The sequence below is a fragment of the Eriocheir sinensis genome, chromosome 2, assembly GCF_024679095.1.
Source record: "Eriocheir sinensis breed Jianghai 21 chromosome 2, ASM2467909v1, whole genome shotgun sequence".
In the NCBI taxonomy this organism is placed as follows: Eukaryota; Metazoa; Arthropoda; class Malacostraca; order Decapoda; family Varunidae; genus Eriocheir; species Eriocheir sinensis.
This window is the reverse complement of record NC_066510.1, coordinates 13,411,487-13,433,646: the sequence shown is the minus strand read 5'-3', so window position 1 is coordinate 13,433,646 and position 22,160 is coordinate 13,411,487. Positions and strand designations below refer to the sequence as shown.

At 53.0% G+C, this 22,160-nt stretch overlaps 1 protein-coding gene across 15 annotated transcripts in view; it reads left to right on the top strand.

Annotated features, from left to right (window-relative positions):
• The window catches only part of LOC126999513 (ABC transporter F family member 4-like), a 30,474-nt gene extending 9,586 nt beyond the window's left edge, over positions 1 to 20,888 (top strand). For 3 of the 15 annotated variants that reach the window (XM_050862171.1, XM_050862188.1, XM_050862180.1), the window contains exons 2-5: positions 11,729 to 11,909; positions 15,120 to 15,244; positions 17,092 to 17,698; positions 17,984 to 20,888. In XM_050862171.1, coding sequence (XP_050718128.1) covers positions 17,098 to 17,698; positions 17,984 to 19,260 — 1,878 coding nt within the window. In that variant the 5' untranslated portion in view covers positions 11,729 to 11,909; positions 15,120 to 15,244; positions 17,092 to 17,097 and the 3' untranslated portion in view covers positions 19,261 to 20,888. Of the gene's footprint in view, positions 1 to 11,728; positions 11,910 to 12,885; positions 13,059 to 15,119; positions 15,245 to 17,091; positions 17,699 to 17,862 lie in introns of those variants that run through there. The other 12 variants (XM_050862205.1, XM_050862226.1, XM_050862215.1 and 9 more) reach the window with 9 other exon arrangements.
• The last annotated feature ends 1,272 nt before the right edge of the window (positions 20,889 to 22,160 follow it).

The following is a 22,160-nucleotide window of genomic DNA, read 5'->3' as shown; positions in this document are numbered from 1 at the left end:
CCCATGACTGCCCCTGACTGTTTTTCATCTGACTGCCCCCATGAGTGCCCCCGAACCTTCATCCCACGATTGCCCCCATGACTGCCCCTGACTGTTCATCCCCGACAGCCCCCATAACTTCCCTGACTGTTCATCCCTGACGGCCCTCCATGACTGCCCCTGACGGTTCTTCCCCAGATGGCCCCCCCTGACTGCCCCTCACCATTCTTCCCTTGATGGCCCCCATGACTGCCTCTCACCGTTCTTCCCTGATGGCCCCCGTGCCTGTCCCGGATCGTTCTGCCCATGATGGGCCCCCATGACTGCCCCTGACTGTTTTTCATCTGACTGCCCCCATGAGTGCCCCCGAACATTCATCCCTCGATTGCCCCCATGACTGCCCCTGATCGTTCATCCCCGACAGCCCCATAACTGCCCCTGACCGTTCATCCCTGATGGCCCTCCATGACTGCCCCTGACTGTTCTTCCCCTGATGGCCCCCCATGACTGCCCCTGACCGTTCATCCCCCGACGGCCCCACATGACTGCCCCTGACTGTTCTTCCCTGATGGACCGCATGACTGCCCCTGACTGTTCTTCCCTGACAGCCCCCTGCCTGCCCCTGACTGTTTGTCCCCCGACTTCCCCACATGACTGCCCCTGACTCTTCTTCCCCTGATGGCCCACCATGACTGCCCCTGACCGTTCTTCCCCCGATGGCCCCCCATGACTGCCCCTGACTGTTCAGCCCCCGACGACCCCACATGACTGCCCCTGACTGTTCTTCCCCTGATGGCCCCCCATGACTGCCCCTGACCGTTCATCCCATGACGGGCCCCCATGACTGCCTCTGACCCTTCTTCCTTCGATGGCCCCCAATGACTGCCCCTGAGCGTTCATCCCTGACAGCCCCCATGACTGCCCCTGACCGTTCTTTCCGATGGCCCCCATGACTGCCCCTGACCATTATTTCCCTGATGGCCCCCAATGACTGCCCCTGACTGTTCATCCCCTGATGGCCCCCCATGACTGCCCCTGACAGTTCATCCCCTGACGGCCCCCCATGACTGCCTCTGACCGTTCTTCCCCCGATGGCCCCCAATGACTGCCCCTGACTGTTGTTTCCCCGATGGCCCCCCATGACTGCCCCTGACCATTTATCCCCTGACGGCCCCCCATGACTGCCCCTGACCGTTCATCCCCTGATGGCCCCCCATGACTGCCCCTAACCGTTCTTTTCCCTATGTCCCCCATGACTGCCCCTGACCGTTCATCCCCTGACGGCCCCCCATAAGTGCCCCTGACCGTTCTTTCCCCGATGGCCCCCCATGACTGCCCTGACTGTTCATCCCCTGACAACCCCCATGACTGCCCCTGACCGTTCTTTCCCCGATGCCCCCCATGACAGCCCTTAACCGTTCTTTCCCCAATGTCCCCATGACTACCCCTGACCGTTCATCCCCTGACGCCCCCCATGAGTGCCCCTGACTGTTTTTTCCCCGATGGCCCCCCATGACTGCCCCTGACCGTTTATCCTCTAACGGCCCCCATTGACTGCCCTGACCATTCATCCCCTGACCGACCCCCATGACTGCCCTTGATTGTTCTTCCCCCGATGGCCCCCTAATGACTGCCCTGACCGTTTTTCCCCGACTGCCCCCATGACTGCCCCTGACCGTTCTTCCCCCGATGGCCCCCAATGACTGCCCCTGACCATTTTTTCCCGACCGCCCCATGACTGCCCCTGACTTTTTGTCCGAGCGATTGCCCCCAATGAAGTCCCCAGACCGTTTTTCCCCCGACCGCCTCACATGACTGCCCCTGACCATTCTTCCCCTGATGGCCCCCCATGACTGCCCCTGACCGTTCTTCCCCCGATGGCCCCCCATGACTGCCCTTGATTGTTCTTCCCGATGGCCCCCATGACTGCCCCCTGACCGTTCTTCCCCGATGGCCCCCATGACTGCCCCAGACCGTTCTTCCTCGATGGCCCCCATGACTGCCCCAGACTGTTCTTCCCCGATGGCCCCCCCATGACTGCCCCTGACCGTTCTTCCCCAATGGCCCCTATGACTGCCCCTGACCATTTTCCTGCTGGCCCCCATGACTGCCCCTGACCATTCTTTCCCCGATGGCCCCGCATGACTGCCCCTCACAGTACTTCCCCCGACCGCCCCCCGTGACTGCCTCTCACTGTTCTTCCCCTGATGGCCCCCCATGACTGCCCCTCACCATTCTTCCCTTGGTGGCCCCCCATGACTGCTTCTCACCGTTCTTCCCCTGATGGCCCGCCGTGACTGTCCCTGATCGTTCTTCCCCTTATGGGCCCCCATGACTGCCCCTGACTGTTTTTCCTCCGACTGCCCCCATGAGTGCCCCCCACCGTTCATCCCCCGATGACCCCACATGACTGCCCCTGACCGTTCATCCCCCGACAGCCCCCCATAACTGCCCCTGACCGTTCATCCCTGACGGCCCTCCGTGACTGCCCCTGACTGTTCTTCCCCAGATGGCCCCCCATGACTGCCCCTGACTGTTTGTCACCCGACTTCCCCCCATGACTGCCCCTGACTGTTCTTCCCCTGATGGCCCACCATGACTGCTCCTGACCATTCTTCCCCCGATGGCCCCCCATGACTGCCCCTGACTGTTCATCCCCCGATGACCCCACATGACTGCCCCTGACCGTTCTTCCCCCAATGGCCTCCCATGACTGCCCCTGACCGTTCATCCCGTGACGGGCCCCCATGACTGCCTCTGACCCTTCTTCCTTCGATGGCCCCCAATGACTGCCCCTGACCGTTCATCCCCTGACAGCCCCCCATGACTGCCCCTGACCGTTCTTTCCCCGATGGCCCCCCATGACTGCCCCTGACCGTTCTTTCCCCGATGGCCCCCAATGACTGCCCCTGACCGTTCATCCCCTGATGGCCCCCCATGACTGCCCCTGACAGTTCATCCCCTGACGGCCCCCTATGACTGCTTCTGACCGTTCTTCCCCCGATGGCCCCCCATGACTGCCCCTGACCGTTGTTTCCCGGATGGCCCCCAATGACTGCCCCTGACCGTTCTTTCCCTGATGTCCCCCCATGACTGCCCCTGACCGTTCTTTCCCCGATGGCCCCCCATGACTGCCCCTGACCGTTCATCCCCTGATGGCCCTCCATGACTGTCCCTGACCGTTCCTTCCCTGATGGCCCCCCATGACTGCCCCTGACCGTTCTTCCCCCGATGTCCTCCCATGACTGCCCCTGACCATTCATCCCCTGATGGCCCCCCATGACTGCCCCTGACCGTTCTTTCCCTGATGTCCCCCCATGACTGCCCTTGACCGTTCATCCCCTGATGGCCCTCCATAACTGCCCCTGACCGTTCTTTCCCCGATGTCCCCCCGTGACTGCCCCTAACCGTTCATCCCCTGATCGCCCTCCATGACTGCCACTGACCGTTCTTTCCCTGATGTCCCCCCATGACTGCCCCTAGCCGTTCTTTCCACGATGGCCCGCCATGACTGCCCCTGACCGTTCATCCCCTGACGGGCCCCCATTACTGCCTCTGACCGTTCATCCCCTGATGGCCCCCCATGACTGCCCCTGACTGGTCGTACCCCGATGTCCCCCCATGACTGCCCCTGACCGTTCTTCCCCCGATGGCCCCCCATGACTGCCCCAGACCGTTCTTCCCCCGATGGCCCCCCATGACTGCCCCTGACCGTTCTTTCCCCGGTGGCCCCTCAAGACTGCCCCTGACCGTTCTTCCCCCGATGGCCCCCATTACTGCCACTGACCGTTTTCCCGCAATGGTCCCCATGAGTGCCCCTGACCGTTCTTTCCCCGATGGCCCCGCATGACTGCTCATCACCGTTCTTCCCCCGATGGCCCTCCATGACTGCCACTGACCGTTCTTCCCCTGACGGCTCCCCATGACTGCCCCTCACCATTCTTCCCCTGATGGCCCCCCATGACTGCCCCTGACCGTTCTTTCTCCGATGGCCTGCATGACTGCACCTCACTGTTCATCCCCGACCGCCCTTCATGCCTGCCCTCACCATTCTTCCCTGATGGCCCCCCATGACTGCCCCTCACCATTCTTCCCTGATGTCCCGCCATGACTGCCCCTGACTGTTCATCCCCCGACATCCCCCCATCACTGTCCCTGACCGTTCATCCCCCGACTGCCCCCCATGACTGCCCCTGACTGTTCTTCCCCTGACGGCCCCCCATGACTGCCCTTACCCATTCTTCCCCAGATGGCCCCCCATGACTGCCCCTGACCGTTCATCCCCTGATGGCCCCCCATGACTGCCCATGACTGTTCTTCCCCTGACGGCCCCCCATGACTGCCCCTCACCATTCTTCCCCTGACGGCTCCCCATGACTGCCCCTGACCATTCTTTCCTGATGGCCCCCCATGACTTCCCCTGACTGTTCCTTCCCGACCGCCCCATGACTGCCCCTGACCTTTCTTTCCCCGACTGTTTCCCCATGACTGCTCCTGACCGTTTCTTATCCCGACCGCTTCTATGACTGCCCCTGACTGTTCTTCCCCGACGCCTCTATGACTGCACCTGACCTTTCTTCCCCGACCGCCCCTATGACTGCTCCTGACCGTTTCTTCCTGACCGCCTCTATGACTGCCCCTGACCATTCTTCCCTGATGGCCCCCATGACTGCCCATGACCATTCTTCCCCTGTTGGTCGCCCATGACTGCCCCTCACTGTTCTTCCCCTGACGGCCCCCCATGACTGCCCCTGACCGTTCTTCCCCTGACGGCCCCCCATGACTGCACCTGACCTTTCTTCCCCCGACCGCCCCCCATGACTGCTCCTGACCGTTCTTCCCCTGACGGCTCCCCATGACTGCACCTGACCTTTCTTCCCCCGACCGCCCCCCATGACTGCCCATGACCATTCTTCCCCTGTTGGCCGCCCATGACTGCCCCTCACTGTTCTTCCCCTGACGGCCTGCCATGACTGCTCCTGACCGTTCTTCCCCTGACGGCCCCCCATGACTGCCCCTGACTGTTCTTCCCCTGACGGCCCCCCATGACTGCCCCTGACCGTTCTTCCCCTGACGGCCCCCCATGACTGCTTCTGACCGTTCTTCCCCCAATGGCCCCCCATGACTGCCCCTGACTGTTTTTTCCCCGATGGCCCCCCATGACTGCCCCTGACCATTTATCCCCTGACGGCCCCCCATGCCTGCCCCTGACCGTTCTTCCCCTGATGGCCCCCATGACTGCCCCTAACCGTCTTTTCCCGATGTCCCCCATGCCTGCCCCGGACCGTTGTTCCCCTGACGGCCCCCCTTAAGTGCCCCTGACGTTTCTTTCCCCGCTGGCCCCCCTTGACTGCCCTGACTGTTCATCCCCTGACAACCCCCCATGACTGCCCCTGACCGTTCTTTCCCCGATGCCCCCCCATGACAGCCCCTAACCGTTCGTTCCCCAATGTCCCCATGACTACCCCTGACCTGTTCATCCTGACGGCCCCTGACCGTTTCATCCCCTGACGCCCCCCCATGACTGCCCCGGACCGTTCTTTCCCCGATGGCCCCCCATGACTGCCCCTCACCGTTTATCCTCTAACGGCCCCAATGACTGCCCTGACCATTCATCCCCTGACCGACCCCATGACTGCCCCTGACTGTTTCTTCCCCTGATGGCCCCTAATGACTGCCCCTGACCGTTTTTCCCGACTGCCCCCATGACTGCCCTGACCGTTTCTTCCCGATGGCCCCCAATGACTGCCCCTGACCATTCTTTCCCCGAACGCCCCCCAAGACTGCCCCTGACTGTTTGTCCCCGATGGCCCCCATGAATTCCCTGACTGCTTTTTCCCCGACCGCCTCACATGACTGCCCCTGACCGTTCTTCCCCAGATGGCCCCCCGTGACTGCCCCTGACCGTTCTTGCCCCGATGGCCCCCATGACTGCCCTTGATTGTTCTTCCCCGATGGCCCCCCATGACTGCCCTGACCGTTCTTCCCCGATGGCCCCCATGACTGCCCCAGACCGTTCTTCCCCCGAAGGCCCCCCATGACTGCCCCTGACTGTTCTTCCCCCGATGGCCCCCATGACTGCCCTGACCTGTTCTTCCCCAATGGCCCCTATGACTGCCCCTTGACCATTTTCCCTGCTATATTCCCCATGACTGCCCCAGACCATTCTTTCCCCGATGGCCCCGCATGACTGCCCCTCACTGTACATCCCCCGACCGCCCCCCGTGACTGCCTCTCACCGTTCTTCCCCTGATGGCCCCCCATGACTGCCCCTCACCATTCTTCCCTTGATGGCCCCCCATGACTGCCTCTCACCGTTCTTCCCCTGATGGCCCGCCATGACTGTCCCTGATCGTTCTTCCCCTTATGGGCCCCCATTCCTGCCCCTGAGGGTGTTGCCTCCGCCTGCCCCCATGAGTGCCCCTAAACGCTCATCCCCGATGGCCCCCATGACTGCCCCTGACCGTTCATCCCCCGACAGCCCCCCATAACTTCCCCTGACCGTTCATCCCTGATGGCCCTCCATGACTGCCCCTGACTGTTCTTCCCCTGATGGCCCCCCATGACTGCCCCTGACTGTTTGTCCCCCGACTTCCCCACATGACTGCCCCTGACTGTTCTTCCCCTGATGGCCCACCATGACTGCTCCTGACCATTCTTCCCCCGATGGCCCCCCATGACTGCCCCTGACTGTTCATCCCCCGATGACCCCACATGACTGCCCCTGACCGTTCTTCCCCCAATGGCCTCCCATGACTGCCCCTGACTGTTCATCCCGTGACGGGCCCCCATGACTGCTCTCTGACCCTTCTTCCTTCGATGGCCTAATGACTGCCCCTGACTGTTCATCCCCTGACAGCCCCCCATGACTGCCCCTTGACCGTTCTTTCCCGATGGCCCCCCATGACTGCCCCTGACCGTTCTTCCCCACATGGCCCCCCATGACTGCCCCTGACCGTTCTTCCCCCAATGGCCTCCCATGACTGCCCCTGACAGTTCATCCCCTGACGGCCCCCTATGACTGCTTCTGACCGTTCTTCCCCCGATGGCCCCCCATGACTGCCCCTGACAGTTTTATCCCCGATGGCCCCCAATGACTGCCCCTGACCGTTCTTTCCCTGATGTCCCCCCATGACTGCCTCTGACCCTTCTTCCTTCGATGGCCCCCCATGACTGCCCCTGACCGTTCATCCCCTGATGGCCCTCCATGACTGTCCCTGACCGTTCCTTCCCTGATGGCCCCCCATGACTGCCCCTGACCGTTCTTTCACCTATGTCCTCCCATGACTGCCCCTGACCGTTCTTTCCCTGATGGCCCCCCATGACTGCCCCTGACCGTTCTTTCCCTGATGTCCCCCCATGACTGCCCATGACCGTTCATCCCCTGATGGCCCTCCATAACTGCCCCTGACCGTTCTTTCCCCGATGTCCCCCCGTGACTGCCCCTAACCGTTCATCCCCTGATCGCCCTCCATGACTGCCACTGACCGTTCTTTCCCTGATGTCCCCCCATGACTGCCCCTGGCCGTTCTTTCCCCGATGGCCCTCCATGACTGCCCCTGACCGTTCATCCCCTGACGGGCCCCCATTACTGCCTCTGACCGTTCATCCCCTGATGGCCCCCCATGACTGCCCCTGACCGTTCTTCCCCCGATGGCCCCCCATGACTGCCCCTGACCGTTCTTTCCCCGATGGCCCCCCATGACTGCCCCAGACCGTTCTTCTCCCGATGGCCCCCCATGACTGCCCCTGACCGTTCTTTCCCCGGTGGCCCCTCAAGACTGCCCCTGACCGTTCTTCCCCCGATGGCCCCCATTACTGCCACTGACCGTTTTCCCGCAATGGTCCCCATGAGTGCCCCTGACCGTTCTTTCCCCGATGGCCCCGCATGACTGCTCCTCACTGTTCATCCCCCGACTGCCCTCCATGACTGCCTCTGACCGTTCTTCCCCTGACGGCTCCCCATGACTGCCCCTGACCCTTCTTCCCCTGATGGCCCCCCATGACTGCCCCTGACCGTTCTTTCTCCGATGGCCCCGCATGACTGCACCTCACTGTTCATCCCCCGACCGCCCTTCATGCCTGCCCCTCACCATTCTTCCCCTGATGGCCCCCCATGACTGCCCCTCACCATTCTTCCCCTGATGTCCCTCCATGACTGCCCCTGACTGTTCATCCCCCTACATCCCCCCATAACTGTCCCTGACCGTTCATCCCCCGACAGCCCCCCATGACTGCCCCTGACTGTTCTTCCCCTGACGGCCCCCCATGACTGCCCTTACCCATTCTTGCCCCGATGGCCCCCCATGACTGCCCCTGACCGTTCATCCCCTGATGGCCCCCCATGACTGCCCATGACTGTTCTTTCCCTGACGGCCCCCCATGACTGCCTGTGACCGTTCATCCCCTGTCGGCTCCCCATGACTGCCCCTGACCTTTCTTTCCTGATGGCCCCCCATGACTTCCCCTGACTGTTCCTTCCCCGACCGCCCCCCATGACTGCCCCTGACCTTTCTTTCCCCGACCGTTCCCCATGACTGCTCCTGACCGTTCTTATCCCGACCGCCCCCCATGACTGCCCCTGACTGTTCTTCCTCCGACGCCCTATGACTGCACCTGACCTTTCTTCCCCGACCTTCCATGACTGCTCCTGACCGTTCTTCCTGACCGCCCCCAATGACTGCCCCTGACCATTCTTCCCCCGATGGCCCCCCATGACTGCCCATGACCATTCTTCCCCTGTTGGTCGCCCATGACTGCCCCTCACTGTTCTTCCCCTGACGGCCCCCCCTGACTGCGGCTGACCGTTCTTTCCTGACGGCCCCCATGACTGCACCTGACCTTTCTTCCCCGACCGCCCCTATGACTGCTCCTGACCGTTTCTTCCTGACCGCTTCTATGACTGCCCCTGACCATTCTTCCCCCGATGGCCCCCCATGACTGCCCATGACCATTCTTCCCCTGACGGCCCCCCATGACTGCCCCTCACTGTTCTTCCCCTGACGGCCTGCCATGACTGCTCCTGACCGTTCTTCCCCTGACGGCCCCCCATGACTGCCCCTGACCGTTCTTTCCCTGACGGCCCCCCATGACTGCCCCTGACCGTTCTTCCCCCGACGGCCCCCCATGACTGCCCCTGACCGTTCTTTCCCTGACCGCCCCCATGACTGCCTCTGACCGTTCATCTCCCAATGGCCCCCATGACTGCCCCTGACCGTTCTTCCCCCGACCGCCCCCCATGACTGCCCCTGACTGTGCGGCCCCTGACCGCCCCCCATGACTACCCCTGACTGTTCTTCCCCTGACTGCCCCTGACCGATCATCCCTGATGGCCCTCCATGACTGCCCCTGACCGTTCTTCCCCTGATGGCCCCCCATGACTGCCCCTGACTGTTCTTCCCCCGACTGCCCCCAGTGACTGCTCCTGACTGTTCATCCCCTGACGGCCCCACATGACTGCCCCTGTCTGTTCTTCCCCTGATGGCCCCCCATGACTGCCCCTGACCGTTCTTCCCCAGACGGCCCCCCATGACTGCCCCTGACTGTTCTTCCCTCGATGGCTCACAATGACTGCCCCTGATTGTTCTTCCCCCGATGGCCCCCCTTGACTGCCCCTGACTGTTCATCCCCTGACGACCCCACATGACTGCCCCTGACCGTTCTTCCCCTGATGGCCCCCCATGACTGCCCCTGACCGTTCATCCCCTGACGGCCCTCCATGACTGCCTCTGACCCTTCTTCCTTCGATGGCCCCCAATGACTGCCCCTGACCGTTCATCCCCTGATGGCCCCCCATGACTTCCCCTGACCATTCTTTCCCTGATGTCCCCCCATGACTGCCCCTGACCGTTTATCCCCTGACGGCCCCCCATGCCTGCCCTGACTGTTCATCCCCTGACAGCCCCCATGACTGCCCCTGACCGTTCTTTCCCCGATGTCCCCCCATGACTGCCCCTGATGTCCCCCCATGACTGCCCCTGACTGTTTATCCCCTGACGGCCCCCCATGACTGCCCATGAGCGTTCTTACCCAGATGTCCCCCCATGACTGCCCCTGACAATTCATCCCCTGACGGCCCCCCATGACTGCCCCTTACCGTTCTTTCCCTGATGGCCCCCCATGACTGCCCCTTTCCCTGATGGCCCCCATGACTGCCCCTGACCGTTTATCCTCTAATGGCCCCCATGACTGCCCTGACCGTTCATCCCCTGATGGCCCCCCATGACTGCCCCTGCCCGTTCGTGCCCCGATGTCCCCCCATGACTGCCCCTGACCATTCTTTCCCCGATGGCCCCCAATGACTGCCCCTGACCATTCTTCATCTGATGGCCCCCATGACTGCCCCTGATTGTACTTTCCCTGATGGCCCCCCATGACTGCCCCTGACTGTTCTTTCCCCGATGGCCCCCCATGACTGCCCCAGACCGTTCATCCCCTGATGGCTCTCCATGACTGCCCCTGACCATTCTTTCCCCGATGTCCCCCCATGACTGCCCCTGACCGTTCATCCCCTGATGGCCCTCCATGACTGCCCCTGACCGTTCTTTCCCTGATGTCCCCCCATGACTGCCCCTGACCGTTCTTTCCCCGATGTCCCCCCATGACTGCCCCTGACCGTTCTTTCCCTGATGTCCTTCCATTACTGCCCCTGACCGTTCATCCCCTGATGGCCCCCCATGACTGCCCCTGACTGTTCTTTCCCCGATGTCCCCCCATGACTACCCCTAACCGTTCATCCCCTGATGGCCCCCCCTGACTGCCCCAGACCGTTTTTTCCCAGTGTCCCCCCATGACTGCCCCTGACCGTTCATCCCCTGATGGCCCTCCATGACTGCCCCTGACCGTTCTTTCCCTGATGTCCCCCTATGACTGCCCCTGACCGTTCTTTCCCCGATGGCCCTCTGTGACTGCCCCTGACCGTTCATCCCCTGACGGACCCCCATTACTGCCTCTGACCGTTCATCCCCTGACGGCCTCCCCTGACGGCCCTCCATGACTGGCCCTCCATGACTGGCTCCGCATGACTGCCCCTGACCGTTCATCCCCTGACGGGCCCCCATGACTGCCACTGACCGTTCTTCCCCTGACTGCCCCTGACCGTTCATCCTTTGACGGGCCCCCATGATTGCCTCTGACCGTTCATCCCCTGATGGCCCTCCATGACTGCCCCTGACCGTTCATCCCCTGACGGCCCCACATGACTGCCCCTGACCATTCATCCCCTGACAGCCCCCCATGACTGCCCCTGTCCGTTCATCCCCTGACGGCCCCCCCATGACTGCCCCTGACCGTTCATCCCCTGATGGCCCCCCGTGACTGCACCTGACTGTTCATCCCCTGACGGGCCCCCATGACCGTTCTTCCCCCAATGGCCCCCCATGACTGCCCCTGACTGTTCTTCCCCTGATGGCCCCCCATGACTGCTCCTGACCGTTCATCCCCCGATGGTCCCCCATGACTGCCCCTGACCGTTCTTCCCCCGATGGCCCCCCATGACTGCCCCCACCTGACTGCCCCTGACCATAGTGGGTCCCCATGACTACTCCCCCCGGTTATGAGAGCTTTGTAACCCTGGGGGAAGACCAGATGAGGATGACCCCCAGGATAGATTTGATATGAAACCATCATGGCGTTTAGCTCTGGCCCTGTTAACTACAAAAAGGTAAATACACACACACACACTGACACACATTTTCACTGTCCTTCAGAGGCATATCATCCACCTTCAGTTGTTTATCTTCATCTGCAGCTGAAGGAAAGGATGAAGGTGAGCAAGCATTCAAGAGAGAGAGAGAGAGGAGGGAGGAAGCACTATGCACCTACCTCCCATCAGTCTCCCCTTCCCCATCCACCACGCTCACTGCAGCTCCCCTCCAGTCCACAAGGTTTACCCAATCAAAACTTTGGGTGTGCAGCCTTTCAACGGACATGTAAGTATGATATGCTAATTTTTAGGGTCTTATTTATTTACTTTCTTTGTCAATAGGTAGCAGTCAAGTTCAGTAATATGTGTAAATACTTTGGTTCCCTTTCCTGTAGTGGTAAGATGTTTGATATATTTTGGTGCACTGAAGCAATGTCCACCTGTACCGTATGCCCCCAACTTTACTTTACGTGACAGTATTGGTAGCACCGTCACACGTCCTCCAAACGTTCATATTTAATAACAAAACTACACAACACTTTTCCACACTAAGTTTCCAGCAGCTTTATGGAGCCTATGCAGCATAATAATAAAAATAACGATGATAATAATAATGGTAATAATAATAAAAATAGTAATAATAATAATGATACCTAAGAAGAGGAAATACCAGTAATAATGATGAGTAAAATTTCTAGACTTTCCTTATCATCTATCAATGTTGCACTTGAGGTGAACTTGAAAACACCTCCTGCTGATAAGAGAGATTAGAGGTGACAGAGTAGGAGGGTGATAAAAAGAGAGAGAGAGAGAGAGAGAGAGAGACTGACACTATTACAAATTGTTTTTACATGTTTTTCTTTCTTTTTCGTATTTTGTATTTGTATGTTTGTATTTCACCAGTCGACAATTAATTTTGTCCCACACACAGGCTCTTAAAATAGTTATACCTAAAAAAGTGTAATTTTGAGCCCCCTTTTTGTAGAAATACTTTGTTTAGGTAAAAAAGAGAGAGAGAGAGAGAGAGAGAGAGAGAGAGAGAGAGAGAGAGAGAGAGAGAGAGAGAGAGAGAGAGAGAGAGAGAGATGAATAATCGAGGGTCAGTTGTCAATCACAGTGACAAAACAATCATCACAATCCAAGGAGAGAAAGAGGGAGAGGGAGAGGAAGACGGAGAGCGAGAATAAGAGAGAGAGAGAGGGAGAGATAACGATACAAGAAAAAGAGATAGATATGATTGGCCATCTGTTCTGTCACACACATGTGCTTATGATGCAAAGACTCTGCCCCCACACACACACATACACACACATACATGCGCACACACACATACACACACATACATGCGCACACACACATACACACACAGGCTCACACACAAGTAGCTATTGATGTGTGCATACAGACCTTACCTGCAATTTACCCGTGTTTTAAGGTAATTGGTGTTGATTATATTATTGTTGTTGTTGTTTTAATGTTAGGAAATTGTTTGTTGTACAATTATTGGCTGTGTTCATCTCTAGTTTTTTCCCTTTTTGGTTACCATTCAAGGTCTATTTAACACAATAAGTTCCTATAAAAAGATGTGTTCAATTGGTTTTGCATTGAGCCAAAGTTATTATAATAGAAATTATTTGTGTGGTAATTGAGTTGAAGACGTGATGCAAATGCACATCGACTGATTTATTAAAGCACAGGGAGCTACGGCAAGGGTCCTCCTAGGATGAGAAGGCTGTGGGAATAATGAAGCAGGGAGAGTTGTTGCTAGTGTACTCAGCATGGTTGCCTGGCTGGCCTGCACCTTCCCTGCACCATGATAGGGCATTGCTGTCCTCCCTGGCTGACTCTTTTACCTCCTTAGTCAAACCATGCAGATGCATGCTCACCCCACATGATGTGAACGAAACTATATTTTGTCCGATTTTTATTTTTTATTTTTTTTATGTGCCAGCCTATGGCACCGGTAGGCTTTCTTGAGGGGCCTGGATGGTAGTTGGCCCCAATCTGTCATGGCGCAGGCAAGTGTTTTATGGTGGTGCCATCTTTTCTTGGCTCATGCTGCCCCCCGGAGCTCATTCTTGATTCACTTGGACGGTTTCCTCTAGAGCCTGGGTTGATGGGTGGTCTTTAGGACAGCATGTGGGTAGTCTTAAACCACTCAGTGGTGACTGAAAAATTCCAGGTGGTAGCAGCGGATTCGAACCCGCGTCGTCCATCACGCGGTGAATGTGGGCCCAGTACGCTAACCACTCAGCCACCGCCTACCCATCATTGTTAACACTAATGCTCAGAAGTTGATATAGGTGAAATTATATAACAAAATGGTCTGTTTACATTCAGTCTGATGATCATTGTGCACACACACACACACACACACACACACACACACACACACTGCTCCAATAGCTCAGTTGGTTAAAGCGCTGAGCTGCCAGGCTTCATGGTGTGGCAGACAGAGGTTCGAGCTCTGCTCAGGCTGTTTGTTTCTGCTGAGTAGGAGTGGTTACTGTCCCCCTTAAGCAAGGGGGATGGGGTATGTGGTGTGTGAGGTCCTGGCAGTACTCAAATATCGACTAATGAGCCTTGCTCTAATTGGGAGGGTACTTTTTTTTATTTTTTTTTTACGTCGTTGCCTGTTGCGCCGGTAGGCATCTTCCTGGTGAGGCCTGATGGTCGGCCCAAGGCTTCTTCCAGGTGGGGCCTGATGGTCGGCCCAGCCCGTCCTGGCGCAGGCGAGTGTTTATAGTGGCGCCATCTTGCATTGGCTCATGCTGCCCCCCGGAACTCATTCTTGATTCGCTTGGACGGCTTCCTCTAGAGTCCGGGTTGATGGGTGGTCTTCAGGACAGCATGTGGGTAGTTTTAAGCCACTCGGCAGTGACTGAAAAATCCGAGTGGTTGCATGGGGATTCGAACCCGCGTCGTCCATCACGCGGTGAATGTGAGCCCAGTACACTACCAGTTCGGTCACCGCCTACCCTACTTGCTGGCGATTTCAAGTCCAACTATTAATCAGGCCGTGGTGAAGTACACACACACACACACACACACACACACACACACACACACACACACACACACACACACACACACACACACAAAACACTCCTGTAGCTCAGTGGTAAAGCTCTGTGCTGCCAGGCTTCACCGCCTGGCAGGCGGAGGTTCGAGCCCTGCTCAGGCCCAGATTTTTTCCGTTGACAAGAACCTGTTACTGCCCCCTCTTGAGCAAGGAGGGTGGGGTGTGTGGTGTGTGAAGGTTCCAGCAGTACCGAAAGATCGATGAATGAGCCTTGCTCTTGCCGGGAGGGTACATTCTGGCAATGACGAGTCCAGCTCGTGATCAGACTGTGGGTGAATGACACACACAAACACAGTAGTTCAGTGATAAGCTTACTCTGCTCTTAATCAAAAGATCCTGGGTTTTATTCCTGGGCAGAATTGATAGTTGAAATGGATGGGCCTCGTACCCTTACCTGTACCCTTGTTTTTCTAGCGGTGGATGGGTAGCAGGTGTCAGGTGGGGGTTGTCTCTCTCCTCCCAAAATGTTAACCCCGAGGTGAAAACCCAAGGCCTTATGACTCAGGACTTACGAGCTTGAATCACTTGCAAGATACAAGGTGAGTACATACACACTACTAGCTGATTGCTGTCACCTGTTTTTCTCATTGGGCTTTCTTTATTTTCATTCTCTATAGGGGGTCCTCAGCTTACAACGGAGTTCTGTTCCTATGACACGTCGTAACCCAACTTAGTATGCAAGTCAAAACACACCCTTTATTTGAAGGATAATCACCTAAATCACTCACCTATGCTTTTCTTTGAAGGACTGCCATCAGAAGAGTCTGCATTACTCTTGGAAGATATAATGAAGGCCAAAAGTCAATGAAAAAAGAACACAAACCAAAGAGAGTGAAAGCACGAATCAAAATGGTATACAGTGGGAAATGAGCTTCCCTTTTTCCTGTCTAATTTCACTTCCATTGTGATGGCTTTCCTTTTCTTTGAAGCACTGCCATCAAAAGAGTCTGCCTTATGCTTGGGAGACATAATGAAGGCCAAAAGTCATGAAAAAAGAACACAGACCAAAGAGAGTGAAAGCACAAATCAAAATGGCATACAGTGGGAACTGAGCTTGTCTTCTTCCTCGGCCAAATGCTGCGTGACGACGTATTCTTACGCTGCGGTCGTGAACTACTTCACACGTGAAGTTTGTAATTACAACACAAATGTCATAAGATGAAACAAGGATTTTTTAATAATAGGCATACCTAACAATCCCCAAATGGGGGGGTACAAACTTGGCAGAGGGACTTTTTTGGCAGCCATAGCTGGTAATGGGCTAAAGAGTGGCCTATCCAGATATTTTGTTTTTATTTATTAATGATCCACGAGACATCCTAGAGTTAAATCAAAGTGTGTGCTTATCTTTGTATTCATTCATACACACACTGGTAATATTTCTGTGGTGTCTGATTCACTTGTTTGAGTGAAATTCTATTGTGATAAACAGGCACCAATTCGGGTCACTAGCAAAAAATGAAACAGGTAATGTAAGTTTTTGCCTCCATGAAATATACACAAATAGATAAATATGAAAGCTCATGAAGTCACAATAAGTGACATCACCTGCTTTGCGCAGTAAAAATATGCTAATTCAGGTATCTGACACGCGCAAAATGGGGTGCGCGCTGCCTCCTGGCCACGGAGCTACAGATTCAACGTTGCCAGATTGTTGTACTCAGCCGATTATATTTCCCGACTTCCTACCCCAAACTGTCTTCTGGGTTCCAATAAGGAAACTAATTTATAGTTGGCGTTAAAAGAGTTAGATTCTGATGTCTCTAGGGAATAGTTAGGCGTCAGAAACAGGTAAATACTATGCTCTGAGTACGACACTCTGGCAACGGTGGCTATTCGTATTTTCATATTATTGTTCTGTTGTTTATTCAATGTTGTGTTCATGAAAAAGAATACTCATAATTTTAGTTAGTTTTTGGTTATAAGGATTCTTTACGAAGTACAGTTATAACATTACCTCCTGCTAGTTAGGAAATGTACTGAATCCTGCATCGGCTACGGTGATGTTAGGTGCGCCTATTAATGGGTGTGTCGTAACCTCAAAACATCGTAGGTTGAGGACGTCGTAACCTGAGGAGGACCCCCTGTATTCTACTTTTGTTTTTCTCATTGCAATTTCTCTACTTTATTACTCTCCTCCACTTTTGGCAGGGAGCAAGGCAAGGCTTGGCATAACTCGAAGAACAGTAGTGTTGAGCTGACAAGTAATGGCAAATTTATATCACATTCAATAGAGAAGATTTATGCAATATCGTTAATGTCGTCTTAAATTAGGATTTTGTGATCAATCTATGATCTTCAATAAACTTGTGTTGAATCAAAATCATACTCTGTTGATGGATGAATATGCCTCCCTCCTCTCTCAAACATTAATCTTGTGTTTCAGAAAAAGATGACTCAACAAACTCATGTGGCCATTTGGCTCCTCCTTTCTTCCCTCCTTCTCTCTGTGTGCCTTTCCTCTGTCCCTCCACTCGCTACCATCCACAATATCAACTCGGCAGGAAGACAGAGAGAGCAGACAGTAAATGAAGGAGAAAACGTTGGTAAAAGAGCGAGACTATTGGATCAAGACAAAGGACGAGAAGTGGATGTTGTCCCACTCTTAAGACTGAATAACGTGATGTGGAGGGATATAGATAGAGGGGATGGCTCAGACTTATTGAAGAGGGACCATTCTCTCCCAAGGCCACTCCTACAGCAGCCCACCATGCCTGTGAGGGGAGAAAAAGTGGACATAAAAGAGAGCACCGACAGCCAAGTCACTCCTGCATTCACCACTACTGTTGCTGCTACCAAGAATACGAACACTGCTGCTTCTACTACTACTACTACTACTACCAAGAATATGAACACTGCTACTACTGCTGCTGTTACTACCAAGAATACGAACACTGCTACTACTACTACTACTACTACTACTACGACGCCTCATCCAGTTGTTCCCACTCCTCCTCCCTTGTCCTCCTCCTCCTCCTGCTCGTCTCCTGCATGTGAGTATGAAAACCAATCATCTCGTTTAGATTTTTATTTCTGGTGACTGAAATCGAATACATGAAATACTGCGTCTTACTTCGTTCACTGAAATATTGTTTGCTGTAGATAATAGAGGTAGTTTAAGAGAGCAATACAAATCCCATGTTTTCTCTCCACCCAGTTTGAGAGGGATATGCAAATCCCTCTGTTTTCCCATCCAGCACCCTTCCCTAGTCATTCCCCTTCCCTTCCCAGCACTGTCACCCACATCACCAACACCACCACAACTCTCCCCAAGACAGGCAAGTGGGTATCATCTCCGCACTTCATAGCGGTGGTGTCCATGACTGTGGCGTGGCTCGTGGCAGTGACGGTCCTGTACTGGATGACCCGGACAGTCAGGGGAAAACAACTTCTAGAGGCCTGGTCATCTCTGTTTGCCTGTGATAAAAAAGATCAGGAGGAGAATCAGGTGCTGGCTAAAGGGATTGGATACTTTGATGGGAGCCCTGGTCTGCGGCGCTTTGTTTTAATTGAAGATGATGACGGTGAGGAGGAAGAAGAGGATAATGAGGATGATCTCTTTGCCTCTGAGTTCAAGGATGCGAGGAATAAGGAAGATAAGGAGACGGAAGGAGAAGGGACAGGAGAAAATAGGATGCCGGCAAAATGGAAACCACCGAGGAAGGGGACTTACATTCTTCAGGAGGCATCTAAGAAGGATGTGTTGGAAGTAGGAACGTATAGGCTACAGGAAGAGGAGGAGGATGATGAGGAGGAGGAAGTGGATGGCAAGAGGAAGAGGAGGGAGGGAAAGAAAGAGGAGGAGGTGGAGTACATTCTAGAGGGACCTACCTACATTTTACAGTCCGAGAGGGTAGGAAGAAGAGGGATGGAGGAGGCATATGGACAGATAGGGGGAATAGAAGGGCTGTATGGTGTTGTTGGAAGGGGACTAGAAGGATATGGGAGGATAGAGGGGCTAGAGAAGGTATATAGAATGATGGGAAGAGGAGATGAACAAGGAAGATATGGGAGAACAGGAGGAATAGAGGGACTGTACGGGTTACTACGAGAAGGAGAAACAGGAAGAAGAGAAGAAGGATATAAGGAACCAGTAGGAGTAGGAAGAAGAAGAAAAGGAGAGGAGGATGGAGTAATACTGTCAGTGAGTGAGTTGGAGGGAGCTGTGGGAGGGATAGAACACGTGAGGGAAGAAAGTACAGGAGGAGGAGGAAGAGATGAAGAAAGTGAAGGAAGGCGAGGAGGATATGGTGGAAAGCAGAGGGAGGATGGAGTTAAAGAAGTGAAAAGGAGATCATTAGAAGAAAGGAGGGAAAGAGGAGGAAGAAGAACAGATGAAAGAGAAAGGGAAAAAAGAGAAGTTGGATATGCTTTGGGGTGGAGAAGGGGAGCGGCGAGGGCTAACTTGGGAAGGGGTTGGTCGGAGGGAACTGAGGGGTACACCTTACGTTCTCCTCCCCCTCAAAAGAGAGCTGCTTCCTTCCCAATGGATCACTTTCTTTCTCACTTAATGCCCCGCAAGCTCTCCCTCATTGTGGAGGAAGAAAACCACTGAAAGAAAGTGCCTCAGGTGTAATACTGTATCTTTATCGTGAAAGAGGAGGAAAAGGAGGAGGATTTGGAGGTGAGAGAGAAAGGGAGATAAAGAGGGAGAGAGGAGTAAGTAGTTTAGTGCATGAGAGAGAGAGAAGTGGTTTGTTTGTGTGTTACCTCTCTCTTGCGCTGTATTAACCATTTGTACATAATACTTGCATTCACATTGCTCTCTCTCTCTCATGTCCTTAATTTATTTTACCTGATGGAAATTTTATGTGTGTGAGATTATATTGGACATTTGCCTTTAGTGTGTGTGTGTGTGTGTGTGTGTGTGTGTGTGTGTGTGTGTGTGTGTGTGTGTGTGTGTGTATTTACCTATTTGTAGTCTACCAGGCCTGAGCTAAACTCTAATAGTCCCATCTCCATATCTACATTTATCCAGCCTTTTCTTCAATTGTTGGACACTGTTCACCTCCACCACCTCTTCTTGCAAGCTGTTCCATGTGTTAACACTTCTATGTGGAACACTGTACTTTTTCAACTCTCTGAAACAGGTTCCTTTATTAAGTTTCTTCCTATGTCCTCTCAGCCCCTGCATTCTCACAGTTAAGAAGGGATCATCTCTGTCCACCTCATCAGACTTATTTACCAACTTATACAGTGTGATCAGACCTCCTCTTTCCCTTCTTTGTTCCAGTGTCATCAAGTCCATCTCCTTCAGTCTGTCTTCATACGTCATACTCAAGAGTTCTGGGACCATTTTAATTGCAATTCTCTGTATCCTTTCCAACTTTCTGATATTATTCTTTTTGTGAGGCAACCACACAACTGCAGCATATTCAAGCTTTGGTCTTATCATTAATGTTATTATTTTCTTCATCATTTGTTTATCCATAAAATTGAATGATACCCTTACATTTTGCATCATCCTGTAGGTTTCTCCAAACAACTTGTTTATGTGTTTTTTTGGGGATAGTGTGTCTTGCATCGTTACTCCCAAGTCTTTTTCTTCATTTACCACCTTTAGGTTTTCTTCTCCCATCCTGTATGTTTTCCTTGGTCTTTTTTTACTTTTCCCCTTTTCTATAACATGGCACTTGTTTGCATTAAATTCCATCTCCCATAACTGGCTCCATCTATATACCTTGTCCAGGTCTTTTTGCAGCTCCTCACAATCTTCCTCTGTCCTCACTTTCCTTATTAACTTTGCAACATCTGCAAAAAGGCTCATATAACTTTTTATACCCTTTGCCATATCGTTTATATATATTATGAACATTATTGGTGCCAGAACTGAGCCTTGGGGAACTCCACTCTCTAATTTGATTTCTCCTCTTTAATCACTGTCCTAATTTCTCTTCCCATTAAGTAATCCTTCTGCCCATTCCTCCCCACTGCTGTAGTTTCCAGATTAACCTTTTGTGCAGAACCTTGTCAAAAGCTTTTTTCAAATTGAGATATACACAGCCAGCCCACCCTTCTCTCTCTGCACCATGTCTGTTGCTCTTGAGTAGAAACAGAGCAAGTTAGTGACACATGATTTCCCTTTTCTAATTCCAAACTGTCCTTCATTTATCATGTTTTCCTTTTCTAAATGTTTGACCCATTGTTTTTTATTATACTTTCACAAATCTTGTACATTACACATGTCAAAGAAACTGGTCTGTAATTTAGTGGTTCAGTTTTATCTTCACTTTTATAAATTGGTACAATGTTCGCTCTTCTCCGTTCTAAGGGCACCTTTCCTGTATTTATAGAGCATGTTATTATGTCATAAAATGGCTCCAATAATTAGTTTCTACACTTTTAGCACTTGTCCCAAGATTCCATTCGGTCCTGTAGCTTTCCTTCCATCTAAGGTTTTCATCAACTGTATCAGTTCTCCTTTATCAACCTTTACATGATTCAGTTTCCCCACATTCCAATTTTTGAGACCCCAGTCAGAGTCGGTTTCTTCCGTAAACACTTTATGGAAATTTTTTATGTAATATTTCTGCAATAACTTTGTCCTTTTCATAGAATATATTTTTTCTTTTAGCCTTTCCACTCCTTCATTTCTTTTTAACTTCCTGTTTATAAATTTATAAAACATTATTGGTTCTTCTTTACAATTAAAAACTATTCTCCTTTCAAATTTGTCTTCCTCCTCTCTCCTTATTTTCACATAATCATTTCTTGTTTTTTTATATTTGTCCCTGTTGTTCTTATTTGGTCTTTTCTTTAAATTCCTCCATGCCTTATTTCTATTTCTTTTTGCTGTCTCACACCTCCATCCAAACCATGTTTTCTCTCCTTTAGGAATATATCTCTATTCCTATGTTGTAAATATTCATAAAAGTGTCATATTTTTCTTGAATATTGGTACTCCTCTTCATATCAGTCCAGTCTACCCCATGAAGAAAGTCTTGAGTACAACGTAATCTGCCTAAGCATAGTTTTTCCTTTTTTCTTTATAAGCTTCTTCTCGATATTCACATCCTTCCAAAGTTTTCATCTCCAATAGTTCATGGTTGCTCTTTCCTAAGGGGTACTCATGACTGACTCCTTCACCCAACATGTGTGTGTGTGTGTGTGTGTGTGTATTGTTATTATCTAAGATCTTATAAAGGGTAAGATGCACCACTCTAAGGCTTCTTATAATCGGTTGATGGTGGTGCCGCCACACAGTTGTGTGGAAGATTTTTCCCTTCCTTCCTTGGTGAGCACGGTAAATCCAACTTTCTGAAGAATGTTGGAGTTACCGTGCCAAGTTACTCTGTACCGAGAATGCCTTTCTAAAGTTGTAGTTACCGTGTTCAAGGGAGGAAGGGGAAAATCCTCCATACAGCTGTTTGTTGCTTCCTCCATCAACTGATTAGATTTCCCCCCTTACCATTTCATACTATTCTCACTCTCGTTTCATCATTTGTTATTATTATT